The sequence below is a fragment of the Rhinolophus sinicus genome, linkage group LG09 (assembly GCF_036562045.2).
Source record: "Rhinolophus sinicus isolate RSC01 linkage group LG09, ASM3656204v1, whole genome shotgun sequence".
Lineage (NCBI taxonomy): Eukaryota > Metazoa > Chordata > Mammalia > Chiroptera > Rhinolophidae > Rhinolophus > Rhinolophus sinicus.
The window spans coordinates 30955835-30973564 of record NC_133758.1 but is presented as its reverse complement, the minus strand read 5'-3'; the positions used below and the strand labels follow the sequence as shown (position 1 = coordinate 30973564).

Here is a 17730-nt window from a genome sequence, read left to right as displayed (position 1 = left end):
GCTTGAGAGTATAGCTTTTTTATAAATCATATTTACGTGTGATGATTCCTGTAATGAAAGATATAATTTCATAGATGCATCCAGTACATTAAGGTTGTCCTCCTTTGCTTCTGACCCTTCATCAATACCAAATAAGATTGTGGAAAGTTGTAACTTAAGTCCCTCAGTGATATAAGCATTTCTGTATAATAGTTCCTTGGCCTGTGGAAAATTCAGATGGGCAATTTGAGTAGCTGTTTGTGGCAGAACCTAATATAGCTTCATGTGTTCTCCACAGATTATATCACATTTCTGGGAAAGTTGCTGTGAGATTTTGACAGCAATAATATGTAATATATATATATGTGTGTGTCTGTGTAGATGGAGATGAAATGCTTATTTTATTTATATATATATATATGAATACACACGCACACATTATATACATACAGAGGGTGTAAAAAATATATATATACACATTTTAAGAAAGTAAAAAACTACTAAAATTGTAATACTCAATGTATACCAATAATAAAAGATGAATACGAGTCACGTTTGACTTCTGCAGTTACAAGAGGTGCTCAAAGTGGTTATCATCAGTGTAATTTTAATACAGTTTTTTCCTTTCTTAAAATATTCATACGTATTTTTGATGCTCTCTGTATATAAAATGAAATTCTTTAAGTATATATACTAAAATATAAAACAATGACATTGGAACAGATAAAGGATCTATCCAGCTCCAGATTCTCTTGTGAACAGGAAAGATAAAGCTGATGCCCCTGATATCAGTTTGAAAGGTTTATATGTTCTTTTCCAGTTTCCTTTGTAACTCCTTATAATCTAGAAATTTTTCTAAAACTTTTTTTGAACCTTTGAATTTTCAAGCTTCTTATTTCCTAGGAGCAGCATAGAGAAGAGGAGCATTTTTTTTAAAAAATTGAAGTTCAGATCAGAGTTTAAATTCTACTTCTGTTATGTGTTTAGCTGAGCCTTGTTCCCATATCTGTAAAATAGGTGATAATAATACCTCTGTGGGGTTCAGAATATTAAAAATAGATATGAAAGCATTCACAGATTTTACACAAATATGGATGTTTTCATTTCTTATATCTCTTGGCATAATATATTCTATAAATTTATTATTACTAATATTTCCTTTTTGTTACATGAAAATTTCTTTTGAAAAATGTCCATTTATCCTAATATTCTGTTGAAGTCCTGAAATCTGATAAAAAAATGAGATTGTCTTATGCTTTTTATGATTTCATAGACTTAAGTCATAAACCCCCTTTATTTATCCATCATCTGAGTCTGGATAGACCCTTTAGAGTTCTGCCTTCATACAGTGCCCTACCTGTTTGATTTGAACTCCTTTCCCCAAACTTTTCAGCTCCACTATGTCACTTTTGATGTATAAGAACTAAAGCCATTCTTGAGGCTATAAGTGCAGACATAGCATGGCACTGTACAAAGGCAGAGTGTGTTCCTTTTTTATACTTACTTCCTGATCATTTCTAGATTTCTGTTGACTTTCATAACTGCAGTAGCACCTTGAGTTAATGGGTTCAGAGCATAGCCCATCATAATTAATCTGTTGGTGAGCACAGCATTGTACAATTAGGATTGCTTTTACCTAAGTGTTTTATATTTAGCCTTTTGAAGTTTATCTTTCTTTTATGTAGAACTTGATTTCCAGAGTGGTTCTTGTTTTCATTAGGGTGTGTGTGTGTGTGTGTGTGTGTGTGTGTGTGTGTGTGTTTCAATTTATTTATACTCCATCAATTTTTAAAAGAATATATAGAAACCCTTCAAGTAATACCTCTTATTTGGGACTTTGGTAACATTAGAATGCTGTTATTTACCAGCCCTTGTTGTGGTTCAACTGCCACAACCTGTAGCCTTCATTCATTACAACAGGTATTCATTGAAGCCCACCCTATGCCTGGTACCAGGCTTGGATATAGATGGGACCAAGACAGATAAGTTCAAGCTCTCTTAAAACCTGCATTCCAGTAAGGGAAGCTAAACCACAAGTCAACATATGAATTAACAAATACCAGACTTAAAACAGGATGAGGTGGTAAAGAATGACAGTACAGTCACTTCAGATGACCTGGTAAGGGAAGGCCTCTCTGAGGAGGTGACATCTAACCCTTGATATGAATGGCGAAAAGAATGTGAAGTTTGAGAGGAACCAGCCTGTGTAAAGGCAGAAACAAACCTCAAGTGTTCTAGGAACAACAAGGAAGCCAGTGTGAAAGGAGCTTCCTAAAGGGAGGTTAGGCGGGGGAGAGATGGACAAAGGATTATACGCCAAGAAAGGAGTTTGGGTGTTAACAGTGATTTCATGGGGAACCAATGTAGTGTCTTTAGCAAGGGGTGGTACATGATCCCAATAATGGTAACCTTGGCATCATTTGATGAGTGGAATCAGTGCAAAATATAGACCACATTATTGCAAGGTTAATGAAATGACCCCAAAATCTGTACACCTGTCAATGAGGAACATTCTAGTTTTTGGCTCGCTAGACTTCCAAGACAATGGCAATTATTCCTGAACTTTCCAGTTAATTAGAGCCCAGTTTATCTGATTAAGGAAGAAAATACAGAATTTCAAGAAGGAGGGAGTCGGTAATAGGGCCAAATGCTATTCAGTGGTTGAGTTGGATGAAGAAAGAAAAGTGACTTAGATTCTGTAACAGAGAAGCTCTTGAAGGCCTTGACCATGGTCAGATGGCAAGACAATTGGATTGGTTTCAGTGGAAATAGGGACAATTTTGTCAAGTTCTGCTGTGTATAGGAGGGACTAAATGGTACAGTAGCTAAAGAATGATGTGAAATTAAGGAAGATTATTTTATTTGATTTTTGTCAGAGTCAGATGATACGAGAGCATGTTTGCATGCTTTCAGAGTAATCCATCTGAAGAAAAATGGGCGCTGCAAAAGAGAGTGAGGATAGTTGCAAGAGTGACACCCATGAGGAGAGCGGAGATGTGATCCCGAGTACAAATGGAGGGTTGAGGTTGGCCTTTGATAGGAATCGGAAGACAACAGCCTCGTTCAGGTGTTGATGCCTTAGTGTGGTTCTCTGCCCGAGCGAAACCCTTGGTGATGTTCTTACTAGCAAAAAATAACTTCAAGGTGTCCTTTTCGTGATGTATCTCAAGGATTAGAGATTTGGAGAAGCAGAGTTGAAAATGCTCAAATGGACATACCCAGGGACATTAGCAATAAATCTTCGGCATAGTTCCCAAAGTCAATAAGATGTTTCTTGAAAATTCTCAGGGGCTCCTTTGATTCTAGAAAATAAAACATGTGATATTATACCTAAAATATTATGTAATATACCATTTACTGGAAACACTAATATGATCTACCCTTTCTACATAGCTTATTGAAAAAAATTAGTCCTCTTATGTGACTCTCATGTGGTTCTGAAATGCACAGGGAAGGTGTGAAAAGCCCAGAGCTTACAAGTAGTAAATTGTGCAGTTAGGATTCCAACCCCCGCCCCCAAATTTTTTTTACTGTAGTGATCAAGCTTTTAGACCCTCAAAAAATATGGCAAGTTTCCCAATTTATATTTTAAACTTTAAAGAACCATGATAAGAAAAGAAGACAAAAGCACACAAAAACAGTTGCAGACACTCTCATAAGTAGAGGTGCAAACATCATAAAGTATTTGTGAATCTAAACGAGCACCATGAAAGCTTAGTAAACATCACCAAGTAGGACTTATTCCAGGAATGCAAAGGTGATTCAGCATTAGAAAATTGATGAATATGATTAATTATATTAATAGATCAAAGGAGGAAAACATTTTTATCTCCATGGTGGTTGAATAGGTAGTTGATAAAACTCAGTATCCCTTCCTAATAAAAAAAACTCTCAGTAAAACTTAAAATAGAAGAATATTTCCTTAGTGTCATAAATCAGTGGTCATTAACAGACTTAGAGGACAAACATGAGGTATTCTCATTAAAGAAAAAGAAGTGTATATATAAATATATATACATATATAGTACAACAAATGTATCATTTTATACATTATGATTTCTCCCTAGGAAACCAAAAAGAAACAACTGAAAATTTATTATAACTCATGAGTTATGAAATAAATGTTTAAAAATCAATAACTTTCAATAACCTAAATGAAGTGGATAACCAACCAGAAAAACATAAAATACTGCAACTTAAGAAAAAAAAGAAATTCTGAATAGACCTATATAATAAGAGATTGAATTAGTAATTTTTTTAAGTCCCACAAAGAAAAGTCCAGGCCCAGATGACTTCAATGGGGAATTGTACCAAATGTTTAAAGAAAAATTAACACCAATCCTTCACAGACTTTTCCAGAAAATAAGAAGAGGGAACACTTTCCAACTCTTCTGTGAGGCCAGTATTACCCTGATACCAAAACCAAACAAAGATTTATATGAAAACTACAGACTAATATCTCTTATGAATATAGACACAAAAATCCTCAACAAAATACTAGCAGAATAAATCTAGCAACATATTAAAAGGATTATATACCATGATCAAATGGAATTAATGCAAGCTTGTTCTAACATATGAAGAGCTACCATATTCTATTAATAAACCGTATTAATAGAATAAAGGACAAAAGCCACATGGTAATCTCAGTAGATGCAGAAAAAGCATTTGACAAAATTCAACACCCTTTCATGACAACGCTAAACAAAGTAGGAATAAAAGGGAATTCCCTCAGTCTGATAATGCTGTCTATGAAATATCCACAGCTGACATCATGCTAGGCAGAGAAAAACTAGATACTTCCCCCTAAGACCAGGAATAAGAGAAGAATGTTCACACTTAGCACGTCTATTCACCTTTGTACTACAGGTTCTAGCCAGGGCGATTGGACAAGAGAAAGAAATAAGAGGCATTCAGTTTCGAAAAGAACTAAAACTATGTTTGTCATGATCTTGTATGTAGAAAAATCCTAAGAAATCCAAAAATACTACTATAACTAATATAAATGAGTTAAGCAAGGTTGTTGGATAAATGAATATCTAAAAATCAAACATATTTCTGTACATTAACAGTGAACAATCTGAAAATAATACTGTTCCACTTACAACATTATTAAAGAGAATAAAGTAGTAATAAATTAGACAAAAGTACAAGACATATACTGAAAACTTTAAAACATCATTGAAAGAAATTAAATAAGTGGAAAGATACCCCATGTTCATGGATTGGAAGATTTAATATTGTTAAGATGACAGTATTCCCCAAGTTAATTTCTAGAGTCAGTTCAGTTTCTATCAAAATTTCAGCTGCCTTTATACAGAAATCAATGAGCTAATATTAATGTTAATGTTGAAATACAAGGGGCCCAGAATAGTTGAAACAGTCTTGAAAACGAAGAACAAAGTTGGAGGATTTCTGTTTTTTATTTCAAAACTGATTACAAAGCTATAGTTAGTTATCAAGACATATTACAGGCATAAGGATAGACATATATGGAATAGAGTTGAGAGCCCATAAATAAACCTGAATATCTGTAGTTAATTGATTTTCAATAAGAGTGCAAGACAATTAAACAGTGGAAAGAATTGTCTTTTCAACAAATGGTATTGGGACAACTGAATAGTCAAATGCAAAATAATGAAGTTGGACCCAAACCTCATACCATATACAAGAAGTAATTCAAAATGGATCATGACCTAAATGTAAGCACTAAAACTATGCAACTTTTAGAAGAAGTGTAGGTGTAAATCATCATGACCTTGGATTAGACAATGGTTTCTTAGATGTGACAAAAGAAAATGATAAATTATACGTCATCAAAACTTAAAACTTTTGTGCTTCACAGGGTATCATAAAGAAATGAAAAGACAATCCACAGAATAGGAGAAAGTATTTGCAAATCAGATATCTGATTAAAAGACATAGAAATATATAAAGAACTTTTACAACTTACCAATAAAGTGATAAATAATCCAATTTTAAAATGGGCAAAGGACTTGCATAAACATTTCTCACAATTATGCAAAGGACTTACATAAACAAAGATGTACAAATGGCCAAAAAGCATATGAAAAAGATGTTAAACATTATTAGTCACCAGGGAAAACAAATCAAAACCATGATGAGATACCACTTTACGCCTGCTAGGGTGACTAGAATAAAAAAGACAGTAAGAAGATGAAGAGAAATGGGAACCGTCATACATTGCTGGTAGGCATATAAAATGGTATACCTGCTGTGGAATACAGTTTGTCAGTGTTAAACATAGTTACCATATGTCCCAAAAGAATTAAAAACTTATGTCAATGTAAAACATTGTACACAAATGTTCATACCGTGTTTCCCCGAAAATAAGACCTAGCCGGACCATCAGCTCTAATGTGTCTTTTGGAGCAAAAATTAAAATTAATGTATGACCCGTTTTATTTTACTATAAGACCAGGTCTTATATAATGTAATATAATACAATATAATATACTATAATATAATACCAGGTATAATATATAATACTGGGTATAATATAATATAATATGATGTAATATAATATAATACATAATACCAGGTCTGACATTAATTTTTGCTCCAAAAGATGCATTAGAGCTGATGGTCTGGCTAGGTCTTATTTTCGGGGGAACACGGTAGCAGCATTGTTCCTAATAGCCCAAAAGTGAAAACAACCCAAACGTCAAGTGGATAAATAAAGTTGTGTATTCCTACAATGGAGTATTATTCAAACATTAAAAGGAATATAAAGTTCTGATACACACCGCAACATGAATGACCCTTGAAAGATTTTTGCTAAGGGAAAGAAACCTGACACAAAGACCACATGTTTCATGATTCCATTTATATTAAATGTCCAGATTAGACAAATCCATAGAGACAGAAAATAGATTAGTGGTTACCAGAGTGTGGGGGTAGAAGAGAATAGAGAATGGCTGCTAATAGGTATGGAGTTTCTATTGGGGGTAATTTAAAATCTTCTGGAATTAGTGGTGATAGATGCATAATTCTGTGAGTATATTATAATAAAAACCACTAACTATACTTTTAAAGGTTGAATTTTATGATATGTGAATTATACCTTAGTAAAGCTCTGTTATTAAATAGTAAGTGACTAATTTTTAAAGCAAATCTATTTTCTATATGCCATGAATGACAAATTTTAAATATAATGGAAAGAATAAATGCAGGAGAAAACTTAGGAAATGTCTGAGAAAAAGAAGAGGGAAATTATTCCAGAGATAGTAATACATAATATTTAAATAATGAAGAGTGTATAACTATCACAGGGACAGACAAAAAGAATTAAACTCTAGAAAAAAATCCTAAGTGCATATATTAGGAAAGTAATATGTAGTAAAGATACTTCTTCTCCATGGGAAAAGTATAGATCATTGGTGAAATAATGGTGTTTAACACTTAGCTAACTTTATCAGTTGGTATTTTGGGAATAGCAGAAAATAATCCTGGCAAGCTGGGTAGAAGTTGAATTTAAAGGAAGGATATTGGGTAACTCAGCATCAGTGGGAAACCAGGGAAGCTCAGAAGATGACAGCAACCAAAAGATGCTAAGGAGCTAGGAATGGGGCCTGCCTTGTACCACTGGGCTATGATGGCTAGGATGCCACTTTGCTGCTGTCACGGCTTCAGAACTCCAGACCCCACCCCTGCCACCGAGACTAAATTCTCATGGTCCCTGTGTGTTGTTGTCATTCCCTCAAGACTCCGAGACCCAGGTAGGAACATCCAAATGCAGAGCCTAGGTCACAAGCTTGAATCTTTTCTGCTGGGTATGGAGACAGGGGTGTCTGCCCCCTTTACAGTGGTGGAAGGCAGGGCTCGGTAGCATCAATTCCAACAGAAAGGTGTCCAAATGCTGGGGAGTCAAAAATGACAGATTTCCTCTAACATTTGCAATAACTAAAATTAGAACCATCCTGTATATCATAGACCAAAATAAACTCCACATGGATTCAGAATGGAAATGTAAAACTTGAGATCATAAAAGTCTTTGAAGAAAATACATGTGAATATTTATGTAATCTTGGTTTGGGAAAGTTGCTAACCATGATGTAAAGATCAGAAAGCCATTAAAAATGTCAGTAGAGAATATTATATGACTCAGAAAGGGAATCATCGTCTGTTACATTAAAAAAAGAAAAAGAAAAAAGTACATACCAGAACATAAACAGTGGTTTTCTCTGGATGAAAACTAGAGACAAGCCTGCCTTCCTTCTCTACTTCACACATACCTTCCTTGCCTCTCTCCTTTCCTTCCTCCTTCTATTGAAGTTGGGGGTTCGGTGGGTTTTTTTTCCCCCAAAGCTATAATTTTTACATTTGGAAAGTGAGTGATTTGGTTGGTTGCTTTGTCAGAACACATAGATTCCTGGGTCACCATAGGTAAATTTTGTGCTAAACTCTACAAAAGTTGAAAGTAACTCTTGAGAGAGCAGGTAATGAGACCGTTGTATTTAGATACACCCATTTCTATAAAAATAATGTTGAGGTGGTTACTGGAATTTGCTCCATCTGGTGGCTCTTCAAAAGGAAGAGCTGAATAATTGGACGATGATTTTAAGAACATTCCCCACCCCCATCCCCCACTCCTGAGTTCATGATGTTTCTCTTACATCCTCTGATGTTTTTTGTTTTTGTTTGTTTTATTTTGTCTTGTGTTTAAGAGAACCCATCCGCTTGACTAGAGATGGACTAGTTATTATTCAGGGTACTGGCATCTAAGGCGAAGCATCAGATACCAAGATTCTGCAGGACATACTGGTAGCCTATATTTCATCACTTTATGCTCTTATCTATGAATGAGTTGCCCCACCGTTTCCTGCTCTAGCAGCCCTTAGATCCCTGATGACTGATTGCCTCTTATCTTGGATTCCTATCTCAGTAAAGGATGCTCAACATCAATTTGACATAAGAGACCAAGTAGGTTCTTCCTATGTAAAGTTGAGTCACTGGAATGGAATGAAAAGCTTCTCATAGAAACCTTGATACCAAAGGATGAAAGGAGCCCTCATATTCCAGAAAGGCCTGTCATTGGCACATTATAGGAATGGACCAAGAGACTTAAAAAACCAAAGAAGAGAGAACACAAAAATGGTCGCCTGTTCCACTTTTTGCCACTCAGTTGCTCTCCCTCCTTGTAAAAGAAAAATAATCGTTCTGGCTTTGAGTTTCTTTTTCTAAATGCCTTTAGGCCTTAATATAAAGAAGATTTGAATCAGCAAACATGATCTAGCTGGGATTTTTACTTGAAACTGTCATGACCTAAGAGTTCTTCATAAGAAAATCAAAGACTTAACTAATAAACCCTTTATTCTGTGGCTGTTTCCCCAGGGGACTCATTGATCATTTCTGTAATTTTTATTTCTCAGTCATAAACAGCATGACAATGAATTTCTGTAAATTTCAGAGTCTCTGTGTCTTCATCCTTCATATTAGTATAGGAACCCCATTCCTTCGGACTGGAATTAAATTTGTATACAACTGTTTTTTGGTATTAGATGGTTTAGTTATAGTTTCACCTAAGACATTGTGTAAGATGGAATTAAAAAAAAAACAAACCAGCCTGGGCATATGTGTATTTTTTGAGCTACACATTTCGTGAAAACTTTAGTTTTCTCATGTTGCAATTTTCTATTTTTATCTTACATTTATATATTTTGATGACTTGGATCAAGGAGCAGCTAAATGGAAGAGAAAAAATACATTTCTTTTTTTTTCTGGTAGAAGGTGGGAAGAGTTTATTTTACCCCAGTTTCCTTGACATTAATGTCTGAGATTCTGTTCATTGTTCGTGGAATCTGTTGAGGCTCTTTGGTGAATGCAACGTCAATACTGCAGTAGTTAGGAATGGGGACGTGGCAGGAGCTGCACTGAAGCACTGTCCCCTCCCTCCGGCACCCAGCCCCGGTGGGCAAGGAGGTGTAAGTGTGGTGAGGAGAGGGGCACACGTGGCCTGGAGGGCTCTGACTGATGACAGCTCCTTCCTGCCGAGCAGTCGTCGTTCATACCCGGGGACAGTCAGACTCACGCCAGTACTTTTCTTTTCTCTTTCCAGGAGCGGCCTATTGCCAGTTCATGGACATGCTCTTTCCAGGCTGCATTAGTTTGAAGAAAGTAAAATTTCAAGCAAAGTTGGAGCATGAGTATATTCACAATTTTAAACTTCTGCAAGCGTCATTTAAGCGAATGAATGTTGATAAGGTAGGAGACTAACTTGTACCTCCATTAAATGCCATTTTCTTTCCTTAAAATTGTTTTTGTGCAGAAATGCAAAAATAAAAAAAAATAAAAATGTATATCAATGGGGTATATCTTGATATCTCAACAGTAGGCTGGAGTCTGTACATAGCTAAGGCATCAACCCTAACTCCCCATATTTGTATGAGGTTTTTATTTAAGGAGATTTCTAAACTTGTAGCCATTAGACTAAAAACCCTACCAGGAATTACAAATGTTAAAAATGTTGTTATTCTGTTTTAGCACTTTGTAAATTTAGTACTTTGTAAGTGACAAATTTTTATATTTGCCGGATGCCTCTCTGGTTCTTTGTTCCTTTGGAGAAACAGCATGTTACAGTGGAAGCAGCATGGGTTTGAATCCCAGCTCCATGACTTGAGCAAGTTATTTAAATTCCTTGAGTCCAAGTTTAACTATCTATAAAATAGGACAAAAATCCCCTTCCCTGTGGTTATGAAGTTAAAGTGAGAGAATTCATGTGAAAGTGTCCGACATCGTGTATACACTCAGATTCTCAGTCAGTGTCCAAAAATTGTCCTTTTTTCCCCCTTTGAATTTTATAATTTTGTCCTCGAGTGATACAAATGGAGTTAGACTGGAGTCCTCCCTCTACTCCAATAATGGGCCATTGCAAAAGTCCACTCAATCTGCATGTTTCCTGCTATTCAGATACATACTTAATTCATATTATTTCTTTAGGATATATCTCTTAGAGGGAATAGTCTTGGAAAGAAATGAATTTTGAATAAGAGAAAAGAAATCAACCAGCAATGGAAAAGTTTTCTTTGCATAGATAATAGCAATAAATAGGCTATGGAAATAAAAAATAAAATCCTGGGTTATTAAGAGATAGAGGTTAAAGAAAAAGAGAAAAGTTTGGTAAGCTGTATATACTTTTAATTTAATGCAGTTAATGTCTTCCTAAATCAAAACATTCTTATCTAAGTATCATTAAAATCTTGTTTTCTTAGAATTTTTATTTCAAAACATATGCTCTTTAACAGCTTAACCCTTTTAATTATTTTCAACTTTACATTCTTTGCTGTGGTTAATTTTCAGTTAGCTCCTTCAAACCCAGAGCTATACAGGTTCTCCTTACTTACAAGCAGCATCACTTATGGCATTTTCATCCATTTTTCAATACATGCTTCTAAACTGAAAAGAAACAGAAACAGCCATTCACATGTTTATTGGGAACTTGCTATACAACAAATTAGAGGGCTCCATATCTCTCTGGAAGTATACACACACAGAGGGGATGAGCCAATGTTAAGAATACTGAAGATAAAATTCTTGTTGTGGAGGGAGATTGGCCTTGGTGACCTTTGTTGGCCTTTCTAGCTAAATATGCTATGATTCTACTCACAGGTCCTTGGATAGAGACATGGTCCCTGTTCGTATTTGTCATCACCTGACAGCACATGGGAAGCTTCTGTGCAAAGATTTGCTTGCCACCTCAGATTTTGAACTTACGCCCCTAGAACTTTCATTTTGATAGGGAATGTAAAATCAAGTCAACGGAAGTGCCTACGTTGAACAGCTAACGTAGCACCATCATCTAAAACTGTTTGTAAATTTTCATGTTTGGCAGGAAGCAAAGTATAGTGAGTAGTCTGTTCATTAAAGGGCGTTAACGCTCTAAGAAGGTACTTTCTTAAACAATCACTATCAGCATAAACAAAACCTATAAATCAGAAGACTTGAAAATATTTCAATAGTAAAATGAAAAGTCAATTAAGTGCACATGTGGAAGGAATTCTTTCTGTTGGGCAGACTTCCCTGAAGTTTGGGAGAGTGAGAGGAGAAAAGGTTTCAGCACCCAAGTCTTTACTGAAAGAGTATTCATGAAAAATGTGGTCTCCTCAAAAGTTTGCTTCTCTTTATTTCGTTGTACAGTTGACTTAGTTTCCATTTTAGCTTCATAAACAAACAATTTTGAAAAATGTATTGCTAATGCTGTAGTTTAATGGGTGACCTAAAATGCTTCCGTTTTTTTGTTGTTGTCGTTTTCTTTCAAGTTGTCACTGATATTTGAGGTCTTTCCACTTTTTTAAAGTGGTCCTGGTGACCCATTTTAGGATATCAATAGTATATAGCTCCTAAGGTGGCAAAGCCTTGATGAAAATTTCATTTATAGTTTCCATTCATATCATTACACAATGAAGCTGCGTTCTTGGAACCCTGGGTTTCTTGTCTGAATCTCACGTTCACACACACTCGCCTACACATGATCTGACTCCCTCCCTCGCCTTGTAACTCTCGTGGCTCACAGTCAAGTAGTATTCCAACCCAAAGATGAGGAAGTACGAATCTGGTAATGGTGCAATTGGATAGCTAGGCACCTTTCCGTTTTCCTTCAAAAATAGCTGCCCACTGAATTAAAGCTAAGCAATCACACCACGTATTTTTCTGTCATAATTCTGAAGATTCCTGTAAGACCTCTAAAGAGAATGCTGATTGGCTCTTTACGTTGCCAATAGGAAAGGAAAAGCTGAGATTCCACTCAGAAGTTGAGGTGGATGCTGTGCACCTCCTTCTCCAGGGTGCCTTCCATGACTCCCCTAATCAGCCTCCATTTCTTTTCCTCAGCACTCCCTTGTACTCCTGTGTAGCCCACGAATTACTGGGCCCTGTATTATTGTGGTTAGTTGTTTTGGTGCTCCTCTCTCTACATTGTAAATAAGTTCCATGAAAGCTCATTTTGTTTCCTAAGAACCTTTAGATTGGTATATGTTTGCATTGATTTGAATCTTATTCAATCTCACTTTCTAGTAGTAAGGGTTACAAAGAAATAAGGAAAACCCATCAATCTTGAAACAGCACAACATCCCAGGCCCATGTTTTGGGGGGAGACGCTTTGGCCATAAACATACTGTAAAGAGGATCAGCCCCTATTGACAGCTAAGGTTATTCCTTATTCTGTCTGGTTTGTTCAGAAGTATTAAATATTCTAAGAGAACTAGTTACATTTTCATTTTTCTTTAATATGGTGAAAAAATTATGTGAATTCCAGAGTACAACTGGCTAAGAAGCTGGGGGGAAAACCAGTAGTGATGATTTGCAGACATGTAGGAAATAGTTATATTTCGGGAACACTTCAGTTGTATTAAAGGCAAACAAACCTGAGGTTTGTGACTCACATGGTGATTTTATATTGCAGGTAATTCCAGTGGAGAAGCTAGTGAAAGGGCGTTTCCAGGACAACCTGGATTTTATTCAGTGGTTTAAGAAATTCTATGATGCTAACTACGATGGGAAGGAATATGATCCTGTAGAAGCACGACAAGGGCAAGATGCAATTCCTCCCCCCGACCCTGGAGAACAGATCTTCAACCTGCCAAAAAAGTCTCACCATGCAAACTCCCCCACAGCAGGTATCGTAACAGTGAAATCAGAGTCACTTCCATTTTAGAAAATGTCTCAGGCCTTCCTATGCTTAAATCAATATTTAATTGATTCTCCCCAGCAGTCAGTATCTTAATGCCTTTGGATGATTTGTATTGTTTGTTTGACCACACTTATTTTCCAAGCAGTGACCTATCTATAATAAGTCTAACAATCATGATTTAACTATTACCGTGTTTCCCCGAAAATAAGACCTAGCCAGACAATCAGCTCTAATGCATCTTTTGGAGCGAAAATTAATTTAAGACCGGGTCTTATTTTACTATAATATAAGACTGGACCCGATATGATATGATATGTTATGATATGACATGACATGACATGACATGACATGATATATGATATACCGGGTCTTATATTAATTTTTGCTCCAAAAGACGCATTAGAGCTGATTGTCCAGCTAGGTCTTATTTTCAGGGAAACAGGGTAATAAAGTCACTGAAGCCATATGTTAAAATAATACTTCAGGGGTATGTTTCATTTCCCTTGTATTTTTTTCTGAGAAATTTCTGTTTAGATTTGGACTGAAATATTTTTACTGTGTAATTGCTGGCAGTATAAACCAGGATATGAACCAATTGATACTTCTAAGTAGAAATCATCTATAATCCTTCAAAGGAAATTCATGACAGCTGCATCCTATCTCCTGTAAGGGGCAGTGCCAGTTTTTATGTGGTGATGTTTAGCAAGTCTTCATTTATCCAGCTTTGTCCAAAAGTGAAGTCATTGAGGAAAAAGACCTAGAACTTTAAAGTTTTTAACAGTTTTATGGATAAAAACCTTTCTGAAATATATTCTAAACATCTTTGCCATAAAAAAAAAAAAAAATGGACTTTACCAAATAGAACGTGTTCTCGTAAAATTACAGTCATTATAAATACCAGTTCGTGGTACTGGACAGTTGAAAAATGAAATTCTCGGAAACCATTGGTTTCCATCCCAAAAATCAGTGTTCACACTTGTTAAATCAATAACGCTAATTTTGTAAATAATAAGAATTCCTTATTTATGCCCACCCTCCAATCAGAATGGATGAGAAGTGGTTATGACAATACTATTAGGTTGGTGCAAAAGTAATTGCGGTTTAAAAGGTTAAAAACAATCGCAAAAAGTGCAATTACTTTTGCACCAACCTAATATTAAACAATGGGTGCACATGTCTGGAACTCAAAAAAGTGTAAGCATATGTGGGTCTTCTGTGTGTCCACGTAATTGAAGCTGGAAGTGAGTACTGAGTGAGAAGGAGAGAATGCCTTGAGGAACTCTAACAATATTTCGGTAGAAAGGAAGGGCTTGCCTAGGAGCAGGGAAGAGGCCGGAAAGATTGAAGGAAATGAGGCAATAACTTGTCCGGGAAGCAGAAGGAAGGGAGAAGAATGGTCAGGAGCATCTAAATCTGCCAAGGGGTCAAGTAAAATGAGGACTGGGAGAGTCTGTTGAATTTCTCGATTTGGGGGTCACTCAATGGAACGATGGGACCAGGGGTGGATTAAAGAATTGGAAGAAGGAAATTGAGACAGCATAAAATTGCAACTTTGAAGCCATAGGATGAATGAACTTTCATAAAATAAACTAAGCACAGATCCGTGGGAATACATACAATTAAGGGACAAGAGGAAAAAGAGGAAGCAGAGAAAAAGATGAACATCGGGGGAAAAAAACAAAACAGGAAAGCTCAGCATCAGAGAACAAACAGTAGGAAATTTCTGGAGAGAAGGATCACCAACAGTGCTGAATATTAATTGTGGGGAGATCAAATAAAATGAGGCCTGAAAACCAGCCAAAGAAATCTGACTCCTAGTAGGTGATTAATAGTCCTTTAGAGAATTGGTCTGTTAAAATGCTGAGTGTATACGCTTAGATTGCAGTGACTTAACAAGGGCATGACATGACAAGTATGAACGTGATGTGGTAAGAGTAAATTCTACCTTCCCCACATTTTTCAGGAAAAAAGTTAAGGAAAATAAAAACATTTAGTTGACGTTGAAAAAAAGCCGACAATACCATTAGGAAGTAAGATTGCGAGGAGAATGGTATCGTCCTTGATCTGTTTTTGTTTGCTTTTAGGACAAGGCACAACAGCAGATTTGTAAGATGGGAGAAAGGTTCATGGAGTAGGAATAATTGAAAATAGGACTAAGGCGGGGAAATTGGTGGAGTATGACCCGAAACATGGAGGGAGAAAATTAGGTCAAGGGCATCAGTAGAGGTTTAGAGAGGAGAGGAGGTATTTACTTTTTTGGAACAGAAGCACTGGAGAGAAGTTGGATAAAAATTAAGCCATGAAGAGTTTGGGGAACAAAAATTTATGGTGGTTCAAATTAGCCTGCAACTTTCGTCAGAAACTTTCATTAATCTAGGATCTAAGAAGAGTGGTGTGTTTTCTCCAAAGGTGGGGATTTGGCAGGCAGATGAAGTGGGAGGACACGAAGGTGAGAAAAGGAAGAGTGGTTGCTATTTCTCATCGTCAGGCCTTTTTCTATAACTGTTAATGATGTTAGTGATGCAGCTTCAAACTCACCTGCCACTTTTCCAAGTTTTTAGTAGTGAAACTGGACAGGTCTCAGAATATTTTTCTTCCACTATCATAAGGTGTCCTTAAACTGGCACCAGCATTTTTAATCCCTCAAACAGAACTGTTATTAGGCTGCACTGGCCTCATTTTTTCTAGGAGTTCCTCATCTGTCTGTCACAGAGCCACAGAGAGACTGTGCCATTTCGATGGAATGTCCATGAACCTGAAAGAAAAGTATATTTTTTCCAAAACTTAGCCTCTCCGGTGACAAAGCTCAGGAAATACATTAAAGTCAACAGATACCGTGTTTCCCTGAATATAAGACCTACCCAGAAAATAAGCCTTGCATGATTTTTCAGGATGACATCCCCTGAATATAAGCCATAATGTGTCTTTTGGAGCAAAAATTAATATAAGACCTTGTCTTATTTTGGGGGAAACACGGTAATAAACTTGGTTTTTAATGTCCCAGAAGGTGGGAATTCCTGAGGTGTGTGTTCCTAATACTTTGACCGTGTTTACCTTGTTGGTCTTAATGAGGCAGAAAGGATATTTTCAGAAGTCAAACCTTTTTAAATAAAATGTCATGAGTCTTGGACTTTTTGGGGGAGTAAAACTGTACTGTGGAAAAAATTACAGCAAGCCATATATATATATATATATATCTCACATGTAGAACATATTTAAAAAGCTGTAATAAGAGAAAGGCTCCTCTAAGTACAGAAAGACTTCATTTTTCTAGAGGTCATGTGTTCACCTCTTGGGAATATAGTCAACAAAATGTAACTCAGAATGTCTTCTAAGAGTCAGAATAGGTGTTGTAAAGTCTGTGCTATGAAATCATGCACTTTACTCTTTACATGTGAGCGAATTCCTATGATACGTATCTAGAGTCTATTTGCTCTTTCTTAATTTAGACCTAATTATAACAAATATGGAGATGAAGCACATAATGTTTTGGGACAAGGAGTACGCTGATATCAATAGAAAGTACAAGCATCAGTAAAAGAGGAGCCAAAAAAAACTTACCAAACCTTTCTAAACACCGCAGAAGACTGAGATCTTTATTACAGAATCTAATAGCTCAGCAGTCCCCAAGGTCTGTATGACACAACTGTGCACCCATTGATACACCGAGTTCCCTTCCAATTCTTAAGATTCTGTTTAATTTTCTGTTTATAATCATCCTCACCCCCACCCCATGAACTACTTTACAGTCTCTAACCTGGCCTCCCTGCCTCTGTTCGGAAACCATTCAAGGCCATCCTTTTCATCCACAAGTCTGATTTTTGTCCATCCAAAATTTAAGACAAATGAAAGTGCTTGATGAGGTGAGGGTCAGGTGTCTGGGAAATTCACATCTCTATATCACAGTTATGTCATAGTGATCCCGGGTCAGTAGCATTCAGGAGCAATTTCTGTTCCCACCTCTAAACTTGGTCATTTCTTAATTGTCTGCAGTAGTGGAAACAAGCAATGGCTGGTACACATCAAAAACAGGAGATGAGATGGTCTTTAATTATTTTCGTTTGTTTTGGCTTTGGAATACTTGATTCGTTTTGCAGTGGATT

General features: G+C 36.3%; 1 protein-coding gene across 3 annotated transcripts in view; it reads left to right on the top strand.

Annotated features, from left to right (window-relative positions):
- MAPRE2 (microtubule associated protein RP/EB family member 2) overlaps positions 1–17730 on the top strand; it is a 140958-nt gene that overhangs the window by 96906 nt on the left and 26322 nt on the right. For all 3 annotated transcript variants that reach the window (XM_019740828.2, XM_019740827.2, XM_019740826.2), the window contains 2 exons: positions 10058–10203; positions 13400–13613. In XM_019740828.2, the coding sequence (XP_019596387.1) occupies positions 10058–10203; positions 13400–13613 (360 nt within the window). The remainder of the gene's footprint in view (positions 1–10057; positions 10204–13399; positions 13614–17730) is intronic.